Raw genomic sequence first — 19,777 nt, 5'->3', positions numbered from 1 at the left:
TTTTTCTAATCACCTGTAACTATTTCTAATTCCTCAATTAAATCTCTGATTAAATCTATATCTTTAGACCTGTACTTTTTATAATTTAAATTATGTGTTTATATATATGACCATGAGTAAGATACTAGCTATGTTCGTGACTTCACATAAACGATTCACAGTTTTATTAACCGGAATAAAAAGTAGCATTAGTACTCTTCTATGCCAAATAATACGCGTAGATATGCCAAATTTCGTAATTATTGGATGAGCTGTTTAATACACGATGAAATAATGAATAAAATAACTTACACATATATATTTAATGATTTTAAAATTTATATTTTACCTACCAAATTTGTTTGTGGTACTTTTAAGTACCTATAAGAAAAAGTGAATTAAGTTTCTCATCTTATATTAATATATAGTTAATATATAATCTCTCTTAATTTGTGTGATTTTATAATTGCCATAGATCAGAAAATAAAAGATATTTATTAATAATTTATTTATTTTTAAGAAATATTGTTATCATTAAATGAGTATATGATTCATATAGATATTATATTACGTTCCTACATTATTAATTATAATAGAAGTAATGAATCATGTTATAGGCATTCTTTATTTTAAAATCAAGGAACGCATGTTAATTGTAGTATGGAAGCTGCAAGTCGGTAATTAGGTCAACGGGAGGTCAAGGCTCCTATGAAAGGCTGCAAGCATTTGTCCCTGCCTTTTGCAAGATATATAGGTATAATCTTTCTATGTCATAATAATTTATAATTAATTGTAAGTTCTTTAAATCCTCTATAAAGAAGTCAATTTTAAAGGGTAATCCAGGCAAAGTTCAACTTAAGGCTTAAAATGTTCATTTTATTGAAATTAAGGTTTCTAAATAATTATTCAGAAGTCTATCTTAAAATAAAGTGACATTTACTAATTTTGTAAATGAAAATCTTTGCCAAATGTGTATTACTTATTTATTTAAATCAATTCTATTGAGGTTTACCTTTGAAAGGCTCAAGAGAAGGTAGAATTTAAATTTATAATCCAGATTAACATGGAGGTATATTTATTTTTATTATGTGTACATAATTAGTATAGTATTATATTATCTGTGCCTAAATATAGCCGCAAAAAAATCCGTAAAATAAAATTAATATAAATTTGAAAACTTCATAATGAAGCCTTATATTATACATATAAAATATAATTATCAATAAAATATATTTTTTTTATAATTCTGAAAGCTAATTTGATTCCCTATAAAATTATAAAAATACGAGTAAATACTTATTATATGAAATTAGTTTATAATAAAAATACAAAAGATTTTATATGCGCATCGAAGATAAATTTAATAACTGTCGAGTCTGGAGATGCTTGTTTCTAAAAATAACCTCTGAATATCCCGTGTTTTATACAGAGTTATGTAAAATAAGTATAACAATACCCAAATCATATAACACTTACTTTGTTAAAATCAAGAGATTGTTTTTGCGACTGGTCTATTGACAAATCTGAATGTTTGTTAACATTAATTTATTTCACATGTAACTTTACATTGTTGTAGAGAATTAGTGGTATATTTGATTAATAATCTTATATGTACAATGGTAAAGTAATATATAAAATTTTAATTATTTAGATAAGTATTATTTCAAAAAATTGTCCGTCCTTAAAATCAGATTTATCACATTGTGAGTTTGACAAGGTGCGCGAGTGCCTGCGCGCGCAATACCGCGCCATCTTGAATTTTCCTCCTATACCCATTTTACTAAGAGAGGGAGCTTACAGGAGGTAACAGCTGTGAGCGCGAAACATTGCTCATCCCTGCTCTAGAGTTAATTTTTAAACAGTTCATCACCTAATTAAAGTAACATACTCATTATGGATTGAAGTAACAGAAACTGAAGAGCTGCTAGAAAAGTCGAAAAGTATCGGAAAGTGGCATACTGGTTGTTACGAAATAACTACAGAATTATCGATTTTTGTGTGTTTTAAACTGACGGCGGCATTGGGATTGTGTACTTTGCGTTGTGGTTGCTCGAATGGGTTTTATAAAGATTTATAAACTGTAGGTATTGTAGGGTTTTCAAAATAGGCACAAGAAATCGATAAACGCGTAAAATAGTGGTAGTCGATCCCGTTACAAAGTGCGAATGTGAAAGGGAGAGAGATATACAGCGTGGCTTACTGTTGTACCATTGAAACGGTATTCAGCGTTAAAATATAAATAGTAAATAGATTTAACGTTTGTGTTTCGACTGGTTGCTGAAAGACTGAAGAAAGGTTTGTATTATTACATTTACATGTTTTCTAACCCCGAGTAAAAATAATGGGAGATAAGTTATTTCCTTCTTTTATTCTGTACAGCAGACACAAAATTTTTAAGGTTTTTATTATATACAGACTTTTTATATATGAGTATTTTCAAAAAAAAAATATACTACTTTGCTCCCGTATTTGCGTTTAAGATTATGGCTACTCCTCTGTTCAACAACACCTCTTAATATCTTACAATTGGGCGTGGGTTACTGGCTCTCCTTAAAAAATATATTAAACTTAGCCTAACGAATATGGTAATTATTTACTGCGTTGAACAGGCGGCTTGATATAGTATTTTATTTTTTTATGCATTTAATAATGACACACAAGTTGTCAGAAATCCCACATGATGCAAATTGATAACCATTGCCTGTAGACATGAACAGCATCATGGAGTTTACAGAATTCACTGTGCCCATGACAGGTAGTCTTCTGTTGTTGCTATTATTATTAGAAGAAATTATATTAGAAGACTAAGATGTTATTTCGATTTTTTCTAGTTTTGTGTGGGTGTTTTGTGCCTCTGTTAGTCATCCTTATGACATCCAGGGATGTTACATTTAATATTCCTTCAAACCATAGTTGGTAAAGTTTCTTCTAAATTGGTCTAGTAGCTTTTTTTATCGTAATAAGAGAAAGAAGAATCACAATATCTATATTATTACTAATATTATAAATATGCATATATGTGTATGTTGACATCTTAATGGCTCGACAAATCGTCTTGAAGTTTAGCATTCACATAGTATTTGGCATAGAAACGAATTCTTTTTGTTACGGTTACGAGAATAAGGTCGGGAGACAATTGATATGGTCTCTCACTATTGATTTGAGTATTATTATTATGAGAATTGAGACCTTCATTACAGATCTGTTTCTTTCTTAGAAGAAAATATTTTGCATATTTTTTACAAACATATCTCTGATTTGTAATTAATAATGATAGTTTTCCAAGATCTATATCACTTTATTATGTACTCGTAATTCTAGATGGCATTTCTCAAAGAGTAGAATTTATGGATTTCTTAGGCTTTCAACTAAAACTTACGTCATTAAATTTTACACAAAACTATTTATTGATCCGTCAATCATTAAATGATGAACTTTCAAATAATTCACAAATTTTACAGGTTAAAGCTTTATTCGAGAAAAAAAAAACATATTTTATCTCCTAATCTAGAATATGAGCTATCTATGTACCAAGTTTCATTAAAAACCATTCAGCTATATCGTAATTGAAGAATAAAAATTAAACTAGTTTTAAAACTTTTACGTTTATAATTATTATCATCATTATCTCATCTTATCCGTCCATTGCTGAACATAGGCCTCCTCTATAGACTACCATAAAGACCGTTCTTTAGCCTGAGCTACCTGCATCCACTGACTCCCTGCAATGTATTTGAGGTCATCATTCCATCTAGTGGTGGGAGAGGGTCGTCCTACATTGCGTTTTCCCGAAAGGGATCACTGCTCAAGAACCTTTCTTCCACATCGGTTATCAGTTCTTCAAGCTATGTGATCAGCTCATTGCCACTTCAGCTTGCTTATCATTCGGGCTATGTCGGTTCCTTTGGTTTATGATATTATTAGGTAAATAATGAACTTATTATATTTTCTAATTTCAAATTAATTTATTAACCATATTTTTCTTCAATTAAGAATAACTCCTGAATTTTTAATGCGTAATTCTAAAGTAATTGTGTGTGTGTGTGTGTGTGTGTGTGTGTGTGTGTGTGTAATTCTATCAAAGCAAACCAAACGTTACTAGGTTCAGAAAATTTAAATTTTGCTCAGAAGTTTTATAATATCTGACTTATCTGCTATTTAAAATGAATTTTCTTTCAAATCCTCTTCGCAAGGTCGTTGAATTTGTTTTGAATGTATTTGTATACAAGCGAATCTAACTAACTATAAATAATGCACAGACGAAATTTCTGGGTCTAAAGCGAAAGACATATTGCACAGGGTTTCTATGAATTTCTCAAAAATTCTTAAACTGAAGATACTCTGTGAAACACTCACGTGTTTCTGATACGGGATTCTGTTCGTCTGTACATATAAAATAACATTTAAAAATACGGCGTTACTAAATTTGAAGCATGTTAACGTAATATTTTGAAGATTTATGGATAACACCAACCATTTAAATTATTACTCTGTTGTATTTATGAATTAGTAATTGATGACCAGAAAAAATATTAAAAGATTTATTCATCAATTTCGATCAGTCTCATTAAAATAAATAAACTTTCTCATTGTGACAGAATTAACTTGATTGATTAATACAAATCTGTAGATGGTAGTGTCTATGTGCGTATTATGAAAGACAGATCATTTATTAAATACACGTTTTATTTAGAAAAATTTCATCATACAGTTTAACGAATATATTAAATATATATATAAAAAAATACCATCACTCTTAAACTCTTTTTACGATATTTCCAAAAAGTACTCATTCTTTCTAAAGATAAAACCCTAAAAAGATAGTGAGTAGCATTTGTTCACTTTTATGTTATAATAAATTTAACACCTAACGGGTCCACATTTAGATAATAACATTAGAATGTAACTAATTTAATTATTAATAATTTTTTTAATTTTACATATATTAATCCTAAAGTTATAGTTATAGTTATAAATAAAATATATACTTATTAAAATTAGAATTATAATGTATTTATAAGTAACAAACTTTTTTGGAACTAAGAATTTATACGCGTCATTTCATATTAATAAATAAATATAACTATTATTATAACAAAAACAAAAACATTCGTAAAATATTTTTTACATCGAATACTGTCCCCAAATAAATTTTACTATTAATTAATTAAAAAAAATCTGTACATCTTTTTAATAGATGAATTTAGAATCGTATACTCCTTTCACTTATATTGTAGGCAATATTTCCATCGCTAACAGTCACATTACCTCTATGTTTATACTATATAATGAGGTATAGCACGCCCACACAAGTTTCTTGTTTGTTTCTCATCAGGGAACAAACTGAACACAATGGGGATGGAAAATCGCTATCATGGTGTTTATCAAAACATCAATACACATTGTATGAAATACTGTATTTACGCTATGGCGGGTCTGTCACTACGTCCTTGTGTGTTTAGTATAGATTACACACTAAATTGGTTTCTTTATGCAACTTAAAATGGCAAACAAGCTGACGGCCCAATTGATCGAAAGTGGTAAACGTCGCCTATAGACATAAACAGTAACCATAGATATAATAGAATATACTGCGTCGCCCATGATACCCTTCAAATGTTGCCATTCATTTGATCTAAGGTATTATGTTTCTTTGCATTATAAATACACTGCCAAACAGAAACACAGCCATGCAAGCACAATTGCATGAAGGCAGAAACAGGGATAGGACAGAGGTACCCAAGCAAACGACTTTTGTCTCTCTAATTAGTTCTAATCTAAATATTTATAACATATATAATTTTTATATCATACATATAAAAATTATATATGTTATAAATATTTAATAGTTGCACTAAGTACCTAATGGTACATTGACATAAAATTGTTATACTCGTAGTTATCCACATATATTTTATCGAATAAATATAAGGAAAACTGTTTATAATTTTTAATGTACACTCGTAATTGGCGTACGTGCTTTTATTGTCTTCAGAACAAAGAAATTTATTTCATCATCATATTATTTTTAATAGATTTTAACTTATTTACATTTTTGTGGTGTATTCACACATACAACTATTATATCGCATAGGATATGACGACACGGTGGTATTATCTAAAGTTGTGTTCATTTGTTATACAAGGACATTTCTGCTCCACTACCGATACAAAATAATTCTTATCGGGAACGCAATAAGCATGAAAATTTATTATTATCGCCAAAAATGATAAGGCCTTATGTTTCTAAATTCAGAAGGTAATGTGGGTTGTATGTGTTAACACGGGGTAATAAAGTTGGTTTTTACTTAATCCAATGGTTTTATGCTTGGTAAACGCAAACCATTTTGTACAAACAAGCAGCGGCAGTGGTGTTAGCAGTTTACTGTTAAAAAAAAAAAATAAAAATGAATAATAACGAAGATAATATTAATAACGGCATGGAACAAACTGAAAAATGTGTTGAGGTACCGAATATTAATACATATATCCACTTAACACTAAGATATAGAAATAACATCAGGATTAAATACTCAAAAAAAAAACAAAAAGAAAATATATTTTTATTACTAACTTAATGCGGAGATTGAGATATTACCCTTTAGTTATACTATTTCGATATTTTAATATTAAATAAAATAATAAAAAAATTATAATCTAAAAAGGCAGGTGACCTAAAAAAACATCTTAATAAGTTTATCTTATTTTCTTACAGATGGCTGGCGGTGGAGACCCAAAATGGCAGAAGGATGCTGCAGATCAAAATTTCGATTATATGTTCAAGCTGCTCATCATTGGAAACAGCTCTGTAGGCAAAACTAGGTAAGATCATAATATAAATAAATAGTTTACAAAATATTTTACGTGATAGTAGAATAATTATTTTTAATACGTATATACTTTTCTTTAAAAATATCTCCTTTTTCTAATTTAAAATACACATACGTAGTATTTAGTATTTATACTAAAATTATTTCAAATAATGATTTAAAGATTCTGAAGTAGTGACCTCGTACGGGCAAACGTAGTGTAGGACTCGGTTTAGTGACGACGTCAATTCCATTGCAGGGAGTCAGTAGATGTGGTGGAAGCCTATGTTCAGCAATGTACAGATGGCTAATATGTTGATGATGATGATTTCTAATAGTCAAAACATTTTTAATTCTAAATATTTATTTTCGTGTTTATATTATTTAAAATTTATTAATATTACATTAGTATTACCATACAACTAAATTATTTATCTATATAAAATAATCGTATTAGGATGCTATTTATTTTAATTTAAAAACCTCATGTCTGATTGCTTGATTAATTATTACTGAATAAGAAAATATATTATATTTCATATTACATTTCAGTGATTTTTTTACCACTGAGCATAGAAACATCGCAAGATTCATTACATTAACTAAACGCACCTATTACGACATTGTCTGTAGCACTAGAAATTAACTTGTAAAACAATATGACTACATGATATTATCACCATTATCTCCAACTAGGGGATATTTTCATGCATATGACTATTCAACTAACAACTTTGACATTCTATACAGATATCAAGTTTTATCTTACGATTGATGTACCTATATCATGATTAACGTCAAACGAACAAAGTTTGTAAATAGTTTAATTTATTATCGTCATTTCAGCTCTTAATTATCCATTAATAATGACTTTATGTGAAGACCTATTACTACACCTATTTGTTTCTTATTATAATTTATATTTACTGTTATTGTTGGAAAAGCTGTTGGTGTTCCAAATAAATAATTTTCTAAAATAGACCTTAAGCATACTTACTTACTTTATAAATTGCTAAAGAAAATATCTAAGTTTTCTGCATACACTGACTCCCTTCAATGGATTTGGGGTCATCCTACACTGCATTTTACCATATAAAGCATCGTATAATATAAATATATCAATTATGAATATGACATTTAGATTCGATGTTATCTCTTTTCAATATATTCTAGATATTTATGCGAATAAAATCTTTGTAATCTTTGGAAGAAGAAAAAGGGGTTTGTTTGAATCGAAGCATTTGGCGTTTGTTTCTGCCTACCCTAATGGGAGACAGGCGTGACAGATATGTATGTATGTATGTAAAATCTTTGTATACTACGGATTTTTCAACCCTAATAAAATAGTATTTTAATAGAATAGACGATTCACTGTTATAATGCTATATAAAGAAGAAAATAAAAACTAGACTTTAATGGTATCTCTACTAAATATCTACTACTAAATATCAATATTATGTTCTAGTTTCCTGTTTCGCTATGCGGATGACTCGTTCACTTCAGCATTCGTGTCGACTGTTGGTATTGACTTCAAGGTGAAAACAGTCTTTCGCCATGACAAACGGGTGAAACTTCAGATATGGGTACGATACTTTAAGATATTTTACCACATATATATTATTATACTAGGTATTAAAAATAAGTAAATAAAACAAAAAAGAAAATATGTACTGTATGATTTTAAAATGAGAATAAATTGTTCTTAATGCATTAATCGTCTAATGTATTCTATGGTACCCGTAGTGCTGCCATTTTATATCTGGTGGTTGACTAGCATTAGCAAACAAGCTATAAGTGATCTATGTATTAATAAAAATGTATTCCTCATAAGTTAATGCAAAAAAATGTATGTTAAAAATATATTACACTTGGCAAATAGGATGAAATCTTAATACATATTACTAATAATATTGCATCTATTTTTGACGTTATTACTTACCAGATACTACAGATTTCAATCGTTATATATGTAATAGTTAATTATGTATTTTGAGAATTTTGCTACCCTGTGCAAGTACAAAATAAATAAAATCTACATTTTTGACATTCAGAATCTCTGTGAGACATTGATACCATACAATATAATAAAATTCTTGTTCTCTTAGTATAAGCCGAATGTCTGGATCTTTTATTTCAGGATACTGCAGGACAAGAACGCTACCGCACCATAACTACAGCATACTATCGAGGAGCTATGGGTTTCATTTTAATGTACGACATTACAAATGAAGAAAGCTTTAATAGCGTCCAAGATTGGTAAGTTATATTATGTACATTTTAACTACTAAGTTCAATTGGGTTCAATTAAAAGAATGAGAAACAGCTTTTCTTTTGCAGTCATTATTGATCGACTTAAATTAACGATTTACAATATACGTTGTTCAATAAAGGTAAATATTAATTCGTAGTTATTTCCCGCATCCTTATTTACACGGACTTGTATTCTGCTTCCTAAAGAACTTCCGAAAACTTTTTTAGTGACCAATTATATTATTTAATTTAAATCAACATAAATAAAAACATTAATAATAATAAATAAAAAAATATTGCTATGTAGGCCCCAATATATTATAGGCCACCCTTCTTTTCCCGTGGGTGTCGTAAAGAGGGCTTATGGTAGAGGGATGGGCAGCAGCGGCCCTCTAAAAGCCAAACTGCGATTGCTAACCCGTCTGCCAAGCACGGCAACTGCTGGTAAAATTCTCTCCTATGAAGGAGGCTATGTTCAGCGAACTGTTAGCAGCTGATATAACTACAACAAATAAATAGTAAATAAATTATGTAGAAAAATTTGTACAAAAAAATATTTTTTCTACACTTAACATATTCAACTGTATCTTGATCAGTCAGTTAGTTCCTTTATTATGTTAGTTAGCATGACTTGGAGAAAATAATCAATAATAAAAAATTCCTAAACCAATTATTTGTTATAAATAATCTTACAAAATGGAATAAGATCAAAATCAAGTAAAATTAACGTAATTCTCTGTTTAAAATACATCCCCAATTACTTTTCGAATAATTCATATTCACATTGCCTTGAAAATAAGATATTGAATATTATGAGAATTAAAATTATAAGAAATTGCTAAATATGTTAATTAAAATTACAGGGTAACGCAAATTAAAACTTATTCATGGGACAACGCACAAGTGATCCTGGTGGGCAACAAATGCGATATGGAGGAAGAACGTGTGGTTAGCGCAGAACGCGGGAGACAGTTGGCCGATCAGCTTGGAGTAGAGTTCTATGAAACAAGTGCTAAAGAGAACATCAATGTTAAGGTAAATGCATTAATTACTTATAAACCAAACATTGTGCATCGTTATATATTTATTTTTAAGAGTGCTTATTAAATTAATATTTTAAACAAACTAGTCAGTTCTGATTTTTTTAATCTACAATTATGTATAAAAGTGTGTTACTAATTATTTCAATTTGATTAAAAAAAAACTAATGATTTGTGAATAGTTATACATAACTATACAAACATAGATAGATTGCGATGGATTCGGTATAATAAAAATAGGAACTCAATAATAGTTGTAGAACCAAATAAGAGGTTCTCCAACTTTAACTTTTTTCTTCTCTAAGTTCAATCTTGGAATCTACTCTTGTTCTATAAGATAACAAAGTAATTAATATGTTACATAATATATCAATTATCCACCACTAGATGGAGTGACAACCTCAAGTGCATTGCAGGAAGTCAGTGAATGCGAGTGGCTCAGGACCGTTCCTTATGGCATGTTCCTCTATGGAGGAGACTTATGTCCAGCAGTGGACGGATAATGGTTGAAATCATGATGATAATATATCAGTTACTTATTTTCTCCGTGGCAGGAAGCCACACCAGCACTAATACTATATACAGCTGCTGATATTTGTGTAATTACAAAATAGTAGATTAGCTGAAATATGTGTTCATAACTGCAGACCTAGTGATTACTTAGATTGTAGATTATCCCACAAATAACAATACAAATAAGGATAATGTGTGGTCTATCTACAGGAAATTTGTTATAAATCTGTTTGTCCAATTATATATATTTTACTAGTTATATATTTTTTTTAATATAAGTCGCCTAATAGTACACAAATATGTAGAAGTGAATATCGACTGAGACAAAGTCTATGTGGGTATCTGCAGTGCACTCGATTATCCTGCAGTTAAGTAATTGTACTTGTATGGCTGTGTTTCGAATTGAAAAACATAATAAGTTAAAGTAATTATATATGATAATAATGATGATATGAATATGACAGGAAAAATAGAATGACATTTGTAACTAGGACCGTTTTTGAGAAATTATTAAAAAACTTCCTAAACAAACATAGTTATGCAATTCAGTTTTTTTTAACTACTGTTATGATCCAAAATTAGAAATTACTAATTGTTGTGTCAATAATAATAAATACTGGGTGTATATTTTATTTTAAAAATGCAATCATTTCAAGTCATTATATGTCATATATATGTATGTACAGAACCCCCAGTGTGTGAGTTGAACTCGCACATGATCGGTTTGTTTTACATAAAATTAAAATAAATAAATAAACAAATAAAGTGAAGTAAAAAGTTGTTCCTGTAGTTTGTAATAATTATTGTAGATCTTTTCCTTATTTGATGTGTACATATTAAATTTCAGGCTGTATTTGAACGATTGGTCGACATAATCTGCGACAAGATGTCCGAAAGTCTCGATTCGGAGCCCGCCATGTTGGCTGGTGGAGCACGTGGACAACGTCTCACAGAACAGCCGCAAGGCAATAGCAACCCTAACTGTAACTGTTAATAGAATACACAATACCATGAAAACATTTTAGTTTTGCGTTTTATAATAGCTTAATTTAGTAAGTAATTCTTTATTTCACATTAATATTAAATTTTATTTATTTGCGATATATTTTTCAAAATATAAATAATTTAAAAAATCTAATAATGTTGACAAAAAGCTATTACATAATAATTTTTTATTTAAAAAAATTTAACCTTATATTTAAATGCTTGAATTTTTTTAAAAAAATGTTTTTGTTACAACCAACTTTAAAAATTTTCTTGATATTTTTTAAATATATTTATAATTTTTTTTTGCAGGAAATGTGATTTTTTTTAATTGTATTATATATAATTTATAATCAATGGTAATGGTTTATAATTGTTACGATTTCAAGCATAAAGTAATTTAAGAAAAATTGATTGAGTGATTGTTAAAAACTTGTGTAACAATAATAAAAAAAATGTATTAGTATTATAAAACCTATAGGTGTTAGATAGCTATATCTATGTATATTGCGAGCTGGAGTAGGGATCTGATACTTCTAATAGTTGTTAAAATTTTTATCTTAATGATGAATTTATGGCATAAATATATTTTTTATTATTTATTCGCTTTTAGGATTATTTTACGCTAATTAAAATAATTGGTATGTAATCGTTTAAGCTGCGTTTAAGTAGTACGTGTTTTACAACGAGATCTTATTATTAAGAGCTTTGAGAAATAAATTATTTATTTATATGCTGCGTATACAACATGTAAGTTCTTTCACATATGGTTAGTCGCATATTCGTCTTGACCCATGCTGCATTCTCAACGAGCATGCGTATGCGACGACACGTGTGCGAAAACACTAAATCCTATTTTAGTTAGGATTTTGTTATTTTCTTTCAACTCAATGTATAGATCGTAAAAATCTGTCTTACTCTGAGATATGGACCAAATTTTTTTTTTAATCTGATCCAGACGCACTGACGAAACGTAATAAGAGTATTTTACATGTCGATGGTATGGTTCATAATGTATCTAATCACAAAACTGTCTATTTTAGAAGGCAACTATCTAAAGAGTTTAGGGTTGCTTAACACGACTGTAGATAATTGGATTCTTTGCCGAAAAATTTTGCAATTAATACAAATATGAACTAAGCTCTTGATATATGTTACTTTTTATTTAACGTTTTGAATTAGCTTCGAATTGTTTAGATGTAATTAGTGTTACAGTTATCTATTGCTATTAGACTACGTTGCTTCGTACGACTATAAGGTAGTTAAATTGATCAATGTTTATTGTTATACTTTGGCGTAATCATTATATTATCTTGAAGTTATATTGTATTAATGTTATCATCAATGTATTTGTAACTGCATGTAACTGAATAAGCTTCAGATCTTGGCCTGCATAACTAAATGTTCTACTTATTCGGGTATCTTTAATAAGATCGCCCGTATGTTTGTAAATATGTGTTTACAAGTGTATAAATAAACAATTGTATAGTATTATATCTACCTACGTATAAATCTGTTTGTATTCTTGTTACCTACTATGCTATGTTAATATCTAACTATAGGTGTTTATTTAATCACAAATTGTTAGGCTAAGTGATATTGTACTATGTAACCTTTTACTTGAATTGCATCATCAGTTACCTATTATTGAGTAAATAAAAAGTATAGGACCCAGTGGTTATAGAACAGTTAGATTTAAAATCAGAAGATAAATGTTACTTATAATCTAAGATGGTTGTGTTATTGACAATTCCGTTGGTGTACATTAGTTGGCATAACTGAGGTCTTAGATTCCCTTTTTGGTCGGGCTAATTTAGAAGATTAACAATCCTTCAGACTCATATTTTTGTTGAGAACAAATTAAACTAATACACCTTTGGTTTGAAGTTTGGGAATTAGCAGTCAATTTATGCAAACAAATATTTATTTATTTTTATACAGCAAAAAAGGCTTTGAAATTTCGAATATCGGGTTCTAATTTTGAATCTGACTAGTCGACAATCGCGCTAACTGGGCTAACACTAGACTTATTATCTTGTAGACGACATAGACAATACGATTTATATCAAATTCTGTTGAAACATGAGCACATTATTTTTTTAGGAACTAATTATTAGGAAAATTAGTTAAGTAATGTGTTGACATCATTTTGATGAATTATAAACATATACGTACTATATTGAAACTATAATAATTTATTTAATTGGTCATCGCTTCAACAAAATACCTAAATTAAAGATATATCAAATTTATGATGAATATAACAAAAGGCCGCTAAATTATATCGTCTTAGGAAAAATATAGATTTGTTCAATATTATATATGTATTATACATTGATATTAAAGCAACAATATATTTACAAGATACTGAGTTTTAAAAATTGCGACTTGCCTTTATTGAAAAACCTTAAACAAAATGCAACAGCCTCTGATCTACAGTCACCTTTGCGTATATTAAAAAAAAATTGGAATGTAAATTTGGAAATGTCAATTTGACGAAATCAATTACGTTGTGGACCCAATATTACAAAGTATAGAATTTACAGTCAGGTGTCGTATACGTTGAAATTATTTACTGCCGCCCAATATATTGAAAATCAGTTAATTATACTAGACTTGACTAAATATTAACTCAATAATACGAGTATAATAGGTAAATAGACGTAAAATATATTTTATAGCAGTACTAGTTTGATTGGTCGATTTTTTGGGCAGCAGTAAAAGTTTCTGAATAGATCCCGCAGTGGACTTTAAACATTATGAATAAACTGATATATAAAGAGAGTTGTAATTGTAGACGTATCGTATCTAGCAATGTGTGTGAGTCCTATAGAAGGACACGAAAAGGCATATCGTAGTGACGGGCTTTAGGTAGAAATGTTGTTTAGCAAAAAAAATAGTACTTACACTTTAACTGATATTATATTTGTACCAAATGGAAATATGTGAAATGCATTTATAGTCACCAATAAATTTTCTTTATTTGTATTAATTTCATACATCAATCATAATGCTTAGCTCACAAATCAGTGGAATTTATAATAATCGATTAGCTACTCTTCATTGAAATGTATGTTATAATATTTGTTGTGTGTTAATAAAGGAATTATTTATAATACACCGATGTAAGAGATTCACGAATATATATTATAACATACCAATGTTGTGTTTATTTTGTAGGTTGTATAATCAGTCTGTTACTTTAATTGAAATACATTTTTTTTTGTTGAAAATCCCTAAAAATATCTATGAGCGAATTGATAATATTCCAGTTTTTCCTATTAAAATTAATCACTACACAATGGTTGGCTTATCTCCTACATGTTAGATTCTAATATGCTATCTTAAAAAAAAAAACAAATAGTCGACAAATGCTTCTAATTACCCTATGAGGAGTTATAGTCGTAAGCTTTATTTATTTCCTTTATTTTACTATAAATTAAAAAAAATACCAGTAGGATTACTTGAATATTAGATTGAATTTTTTGAAAATGGCGATGTCAAAAACATTTATCAATATTTTAACGATGTTTCTAACAAATAATTTATTAATCCAATAATTACAAATTATTTAAATATTCATTTTAACAGTGATTCGAGTGTAAAAATTAAATTACAGAGTATGGAGATATAATACCTTAAGAATATCAACCTATTCGATATATCATTTAAATTACAGGATGTTCTGTGAAATTCACAGTGCTATTTAGGTTTACAGGTCTTAAATAAAAAAATAAGAAAGATACACATTCTCGTGGAACATATTTTAATAACATTAATCTTATACGACAGTAGTAAAGAAGTCAACAAGCTTCTATTACACTACTAATTTTGTTTATATAGCAATACGCTTACACAAATAGACAAATTATTACAAGTATTAAAACAGGCGAAACATACATCATAACCTTCAAAAGAGCAGCATATTCCTTTTTAAAAGACCGGCAGCACACCTGCAATGCCTCTTGTGTTGCGGGTAATCATGGGCGGCGGTAGTCACTTATCGTCAGATGAGCCGTATGCTCGTTTGCTCCTGTGTTATAAAAAAAATATTAAATAAACGAAAAAAAAGTATAGAAAATTCATATACAACCATGACTAATGCACGTTGCATTAGTTAAGACTCACAATCAGTGTCTAAAAAAGTAACCAACCCAAGTAATGTAGATGTACTTTTTTATAATATCATTTATAGCATTACTACCCAAAAGGGTTTGTTATTTTATTTACCTTACAGACGTTATTGAAATTTATAAACTGAATATGAATCAAAATTTTTATTTAAATATTTTGTATATTAAAATAAATAAGTAAATACCCTAGTATAGAAACAAATAAATCGATCAGTAAATATTAAGTAATAAATAAATAAAAGTATATATCGAAATTAAATCACGACGGTATCTACATTTGTAGTCACGAAACGATTTACTCGAAACTAGATTTACGAACTAGGCCATCACATAGACGCGATCGATGAGGTCAAGGATGTTATGTCAAAGGATGAAAATAATAATACAGCAACAGTGTTCTGTATAAGCAACTTTTTAAATATGTTAGGTACTAAAATTTTTAAAACATATATGCATTTCATGTCTTGCGGAAAAAATCGAAGCAATTCTTAGAAATGAAAACATAGTAATTTTATAAAATTTCCGTCATTCACATATCTAGTGATATGTTAAGTATTTATCAATGAATTTCAAAACACAGAATCTTTTCAATTCGACTACATTTTTGTATTTATCTTAGGCTTTTATTTATCTTCATCAATTTGAAAGTAATCGGGTCTGTTCGCCTATTGGTTCTATAGTAACGCTTTGTAATAATAAATATCTGTTTTTGTTAAATAAAATAAAATTGTATTTATGAATAAAAATGTTATTGAAACTTCTTAAAATGTTATTTAAGAAATTTCAACAAAGTTTTTATTTTAAATACGCAAACTCATTTTAATATCAATAAACATCCAAATGAAGCCATTTGGTATAAATAGCTTCATTTAGATATAAAGCAAATTTTTACTGCGAGTATATATTTCAAGTTTTACAATTAAATGTAGATACTATAAAATACACGCTAAGACGCTAACACCAAACACACTATAAGAGTGGTGACGGAGTATGAATAAAAAATGGTATCACTTCTAGCCATAGAAAGGGCTTTACTTTGTGCTTTGTCTAAATTTGGTTGATAGTTATCAGGAGGATTGTGTGGTGGTCGATCAGTCTAGGTATTTTGACAATCTCTTTCCCTTAACTGGTGCAGTTTTACCACAACTGTCTTATCAAATTTCTGTCAAGCAGTACTGTAATTATATTGCAATCACTATTGATATAGATTAATTAATGCAATCAATATCCACTTCACAGTTATAAGCGAGTACCATTTATTTATAGAATGGTCATCCTGATGAATAGTGGCAATCAGCTCCTGTAAAACATAAACTGCACCATAGAATATGCTGTGATGCTTACAATTTGTATAAGTCTTACCATTTTTGAAGAATAAGATATTCATGTTATTAAAAAACTAAATTATATGGTTTATACCAAAGTTGACCACAGTTTCATTCGACTCATATATACAGTTGTGACACTTTTGCCACTACTAATATGTCTTACTTAATGGTAATTTAATGGTCGTAAGACCATACAAATAATGAAATTTTTAAACAGTGGCTAATGCTTTGCTGATTTTTTAAAAAGCATAAATTAGTTCTTAGGCAGGTTTTCACTTCTATTTATTATTGGGAGAATTTTAGTTGTTGTAATGGAGTTATATAAGACATAGCGCCATCTATTTCTTTGTTGAATAACTTCGTAAGAGGATACAAAAGCCGTAAATGGTTGGCATTGACCTATTTATGTACCTAATAAAATTTAACTACAATAACAGATGGCATTTTATTTTAGGTCTTATTTTAAATTAAGTTTTGTCCACAAGTTCGTACGTTTGGATTTTGCAATGATGAAGTCAGCTCTAGATAACATATCAGGATACACTACCTTGTAAGTTGAATCCTCAGAAATATAACTATGATAACTAAATTCAATATAGTGCAGTAGTTTCTGCATGATGCCGGAATAAAACATAAAATAATATTCATATATTAATATATTTCTTAATCATACAGTCATACAGACAGACAAAAATTATTAAAACTTATTATTTTGGCTTCTATTTCTCTTATAAAACATTTTTTTTCTTAAATATCTTTTATGTACAGACTTCACTTAGTTACATTTTCAATTTACTATTAAGATAAAATTAAAGTTATGTTGTCGCATACTATTACTACAAATAATATAAGAATCTATTGCCAATTTCGTGTTAAAAAAAAATAAATAATAAGGGCATTAGGAGCAGATAATTTATTTTCTTTTTTTATATAACTAAAACAGGTAATTATTATGAATTATTCAATTAAATTTATAATTCATACACTTATTTGAATTAAAACATATCTATAAAAATATACACAAAAAAGAGAACGTTTATAAAACAACTAGCGACCCGCCCCGGCTTCGCGCGGGTACACATTACATTACGTCACATTAGAAACCTCTAAAATTATCAGTGTTTCTCTACAATATTATGCATGTAAATATTATACATATAAACCTTCCTCTTTATTCACTTTATCTATTAAAAAAAACCGCTTCAAAATCTGTTGCGTAGTTTTAAAGATTTAAGCATACATAGGGACGGACAGACAGCGACAGCGATTTTGTTTTATACTATGTAGTGATGATATTAGTTTCAATCAGACTATGTTTTTATTAAATGAATATTATATGGCAAGCTCATCAAGCATTAACATAGGAGAATAAGCATTAATTTGAGCAATATTGAAATAGATTTTTTAGTGAAACAAATACGAGTTACAAAAAAAAAATACCAAAACCAAAAGAAAGGTACAAATACGAGGCGACGAATATTATTATAATATGTATCCCTAATTAGTCTATTAATATTTATGTTCTTTTGTATGTTATTCTATTAGTGTCACTGATAGTATAAATAAATTTCACTATTGTATTGACAAGCTTTTACGTTAACTTGCTAATTTGAAGTCGCAAGCATCATTAGGCAAGAAATCATCGGCGCTGAAATCAAAATACTTAACAATGTGACAGATAAAATGAATTATATTTTTTATGGTTGTATGACAATCATATTTTTTATACGTAAGAAAACTATTTTGTATAATATAAATGACGATAAAGGTATCGTTATGGTAAGTGGATCAGGACAGAAATCCATCGAACAAACCATCAAATACACCCAGAAAATCCCCTCCTTTATTCAACAGCAGCGTAATAAACTGACAGTTCCGTTATGCTCTTTATTTAGTAGCGGTTTTACTCAAATAGGAAAGTCCCCGTATTTCATGATGTCGTAAGAAGTGACAAAACACAATATTCTAATACAAGAGAGGAAATTCGAAATAAAAGACGCTTGGCGTCGGTGGTAATGATAAGAAATATTTTTTATTCAAGTTAATTTAATTATGAGTATTTGAATAATCATTTTTTAGGTTTCCAAAAAGGTACAAAGGAATCCTTATAGTGCAGCTTTGTCCATATATCCGTCTGTCATAGCGATATATTTCAGCAACTACTTATGCTTGAAATTTGGAATAATTTTATATATTATTGGCTCGCATATATTACAATAAAAAAAAAGGAAAAAAAAAAACATTATTTTGTTTACTACGGAGCTAAAACGAATACTCAAAATTTTAAAATTGACTTATTAGTCCAAGTGGGGCATCATATAAAAGGGCAACATTTATATATTTGAATACTGATTTTATTTATTTTTTTGCTACGTAGTTTTCTTTTATAGTCGAAATGTGAGAAATAGTCATTTCTCTATTTCCATTTTCGAATTTTTTGAAGCGAAAAATCTGAAATAATTACAGTTTATAAAAGTATACATTAATATTACACGAGAAATAAAACAAGGTTTCTAACTATCACTGTTTAAGAAATCAAATAACCTACAAAAATTAATTTAGTGATGCGGTCTTTAACCATAATTATTGTTCAAAATAAGGAGTTACGAATTGTTGTCAATAATAATTATTATTATTATTGACGTAAAACTAAAAACCAAATCTTTTTGTAATATGGATAAAATCATATTACGCCGACCCTAAATGATTGGGATAAGGGTAGGAAGATGATGAATAATAAT

General features: G+C 28.6%; 1 protein-coding gene across 2 annotated transcripts; it reads left to right on the top strand.

Moving 5' to 3' along the window:
• The first annotated feature begins 1,740 nt into the window (after window positions 1-1,740).
• LOC113511798 (ras-related protein Rab-3) lies at window positions 1,741-14,732 on the top strand. Of its 2 annotated transcripts, none has more exons than XM_031913634.2 (6): window positions 1,741-2,274; window positions 6,695-6,801; window positions 8,254-8,371; window positions 8,926-9,044; window positions 9,902-10,073; window positions 11,439-14,732. In XM_031913634.2, exons 2-6 carry the CDS (start codon window positions 6,695-6,697, stop codon window positions 11,583-11,585), a joined length of 663 nt encoding a protein of 220 aa, XP_031769494.1. In that variant the 5' UTR covers window positions 1,741-2,274; the 3' UTR covers window positions 11,586-14,732. The 2 variants fall into 2 exon arrangements, with proteins under 2 accessions (XP_031769494.1, XP_026751317.1); XM_026895516.3 differs by lacking the exon at window positions 1,741-2,274 and adding an exon at window positions 6,188-6,446.
• The last annotated feature ends 5,045 nt before the right edge of the window (window positions 14,733-19,777 follow it).

Source organism: Galleria mellonella, unplaced genomic scaffold (assembly GCF_026898425.1).
Source record: "Galleria mellonella isolate WM207_F2 unplaced genomic scaffold, CSIRO_AGI_GalMel_v1 utg213, whole genome shotgun sequence".
NCBI classification, from domain to species: domain Eukaryota; kingdom Metazoa; phylum Arthropoda; class Insecta; order Lepidoptera; family Pyralidae; genus Galleria; species Galleria mellonella.
This window is presented reverse-complemented; position numbering and strand designations above follow the sequence as displayed.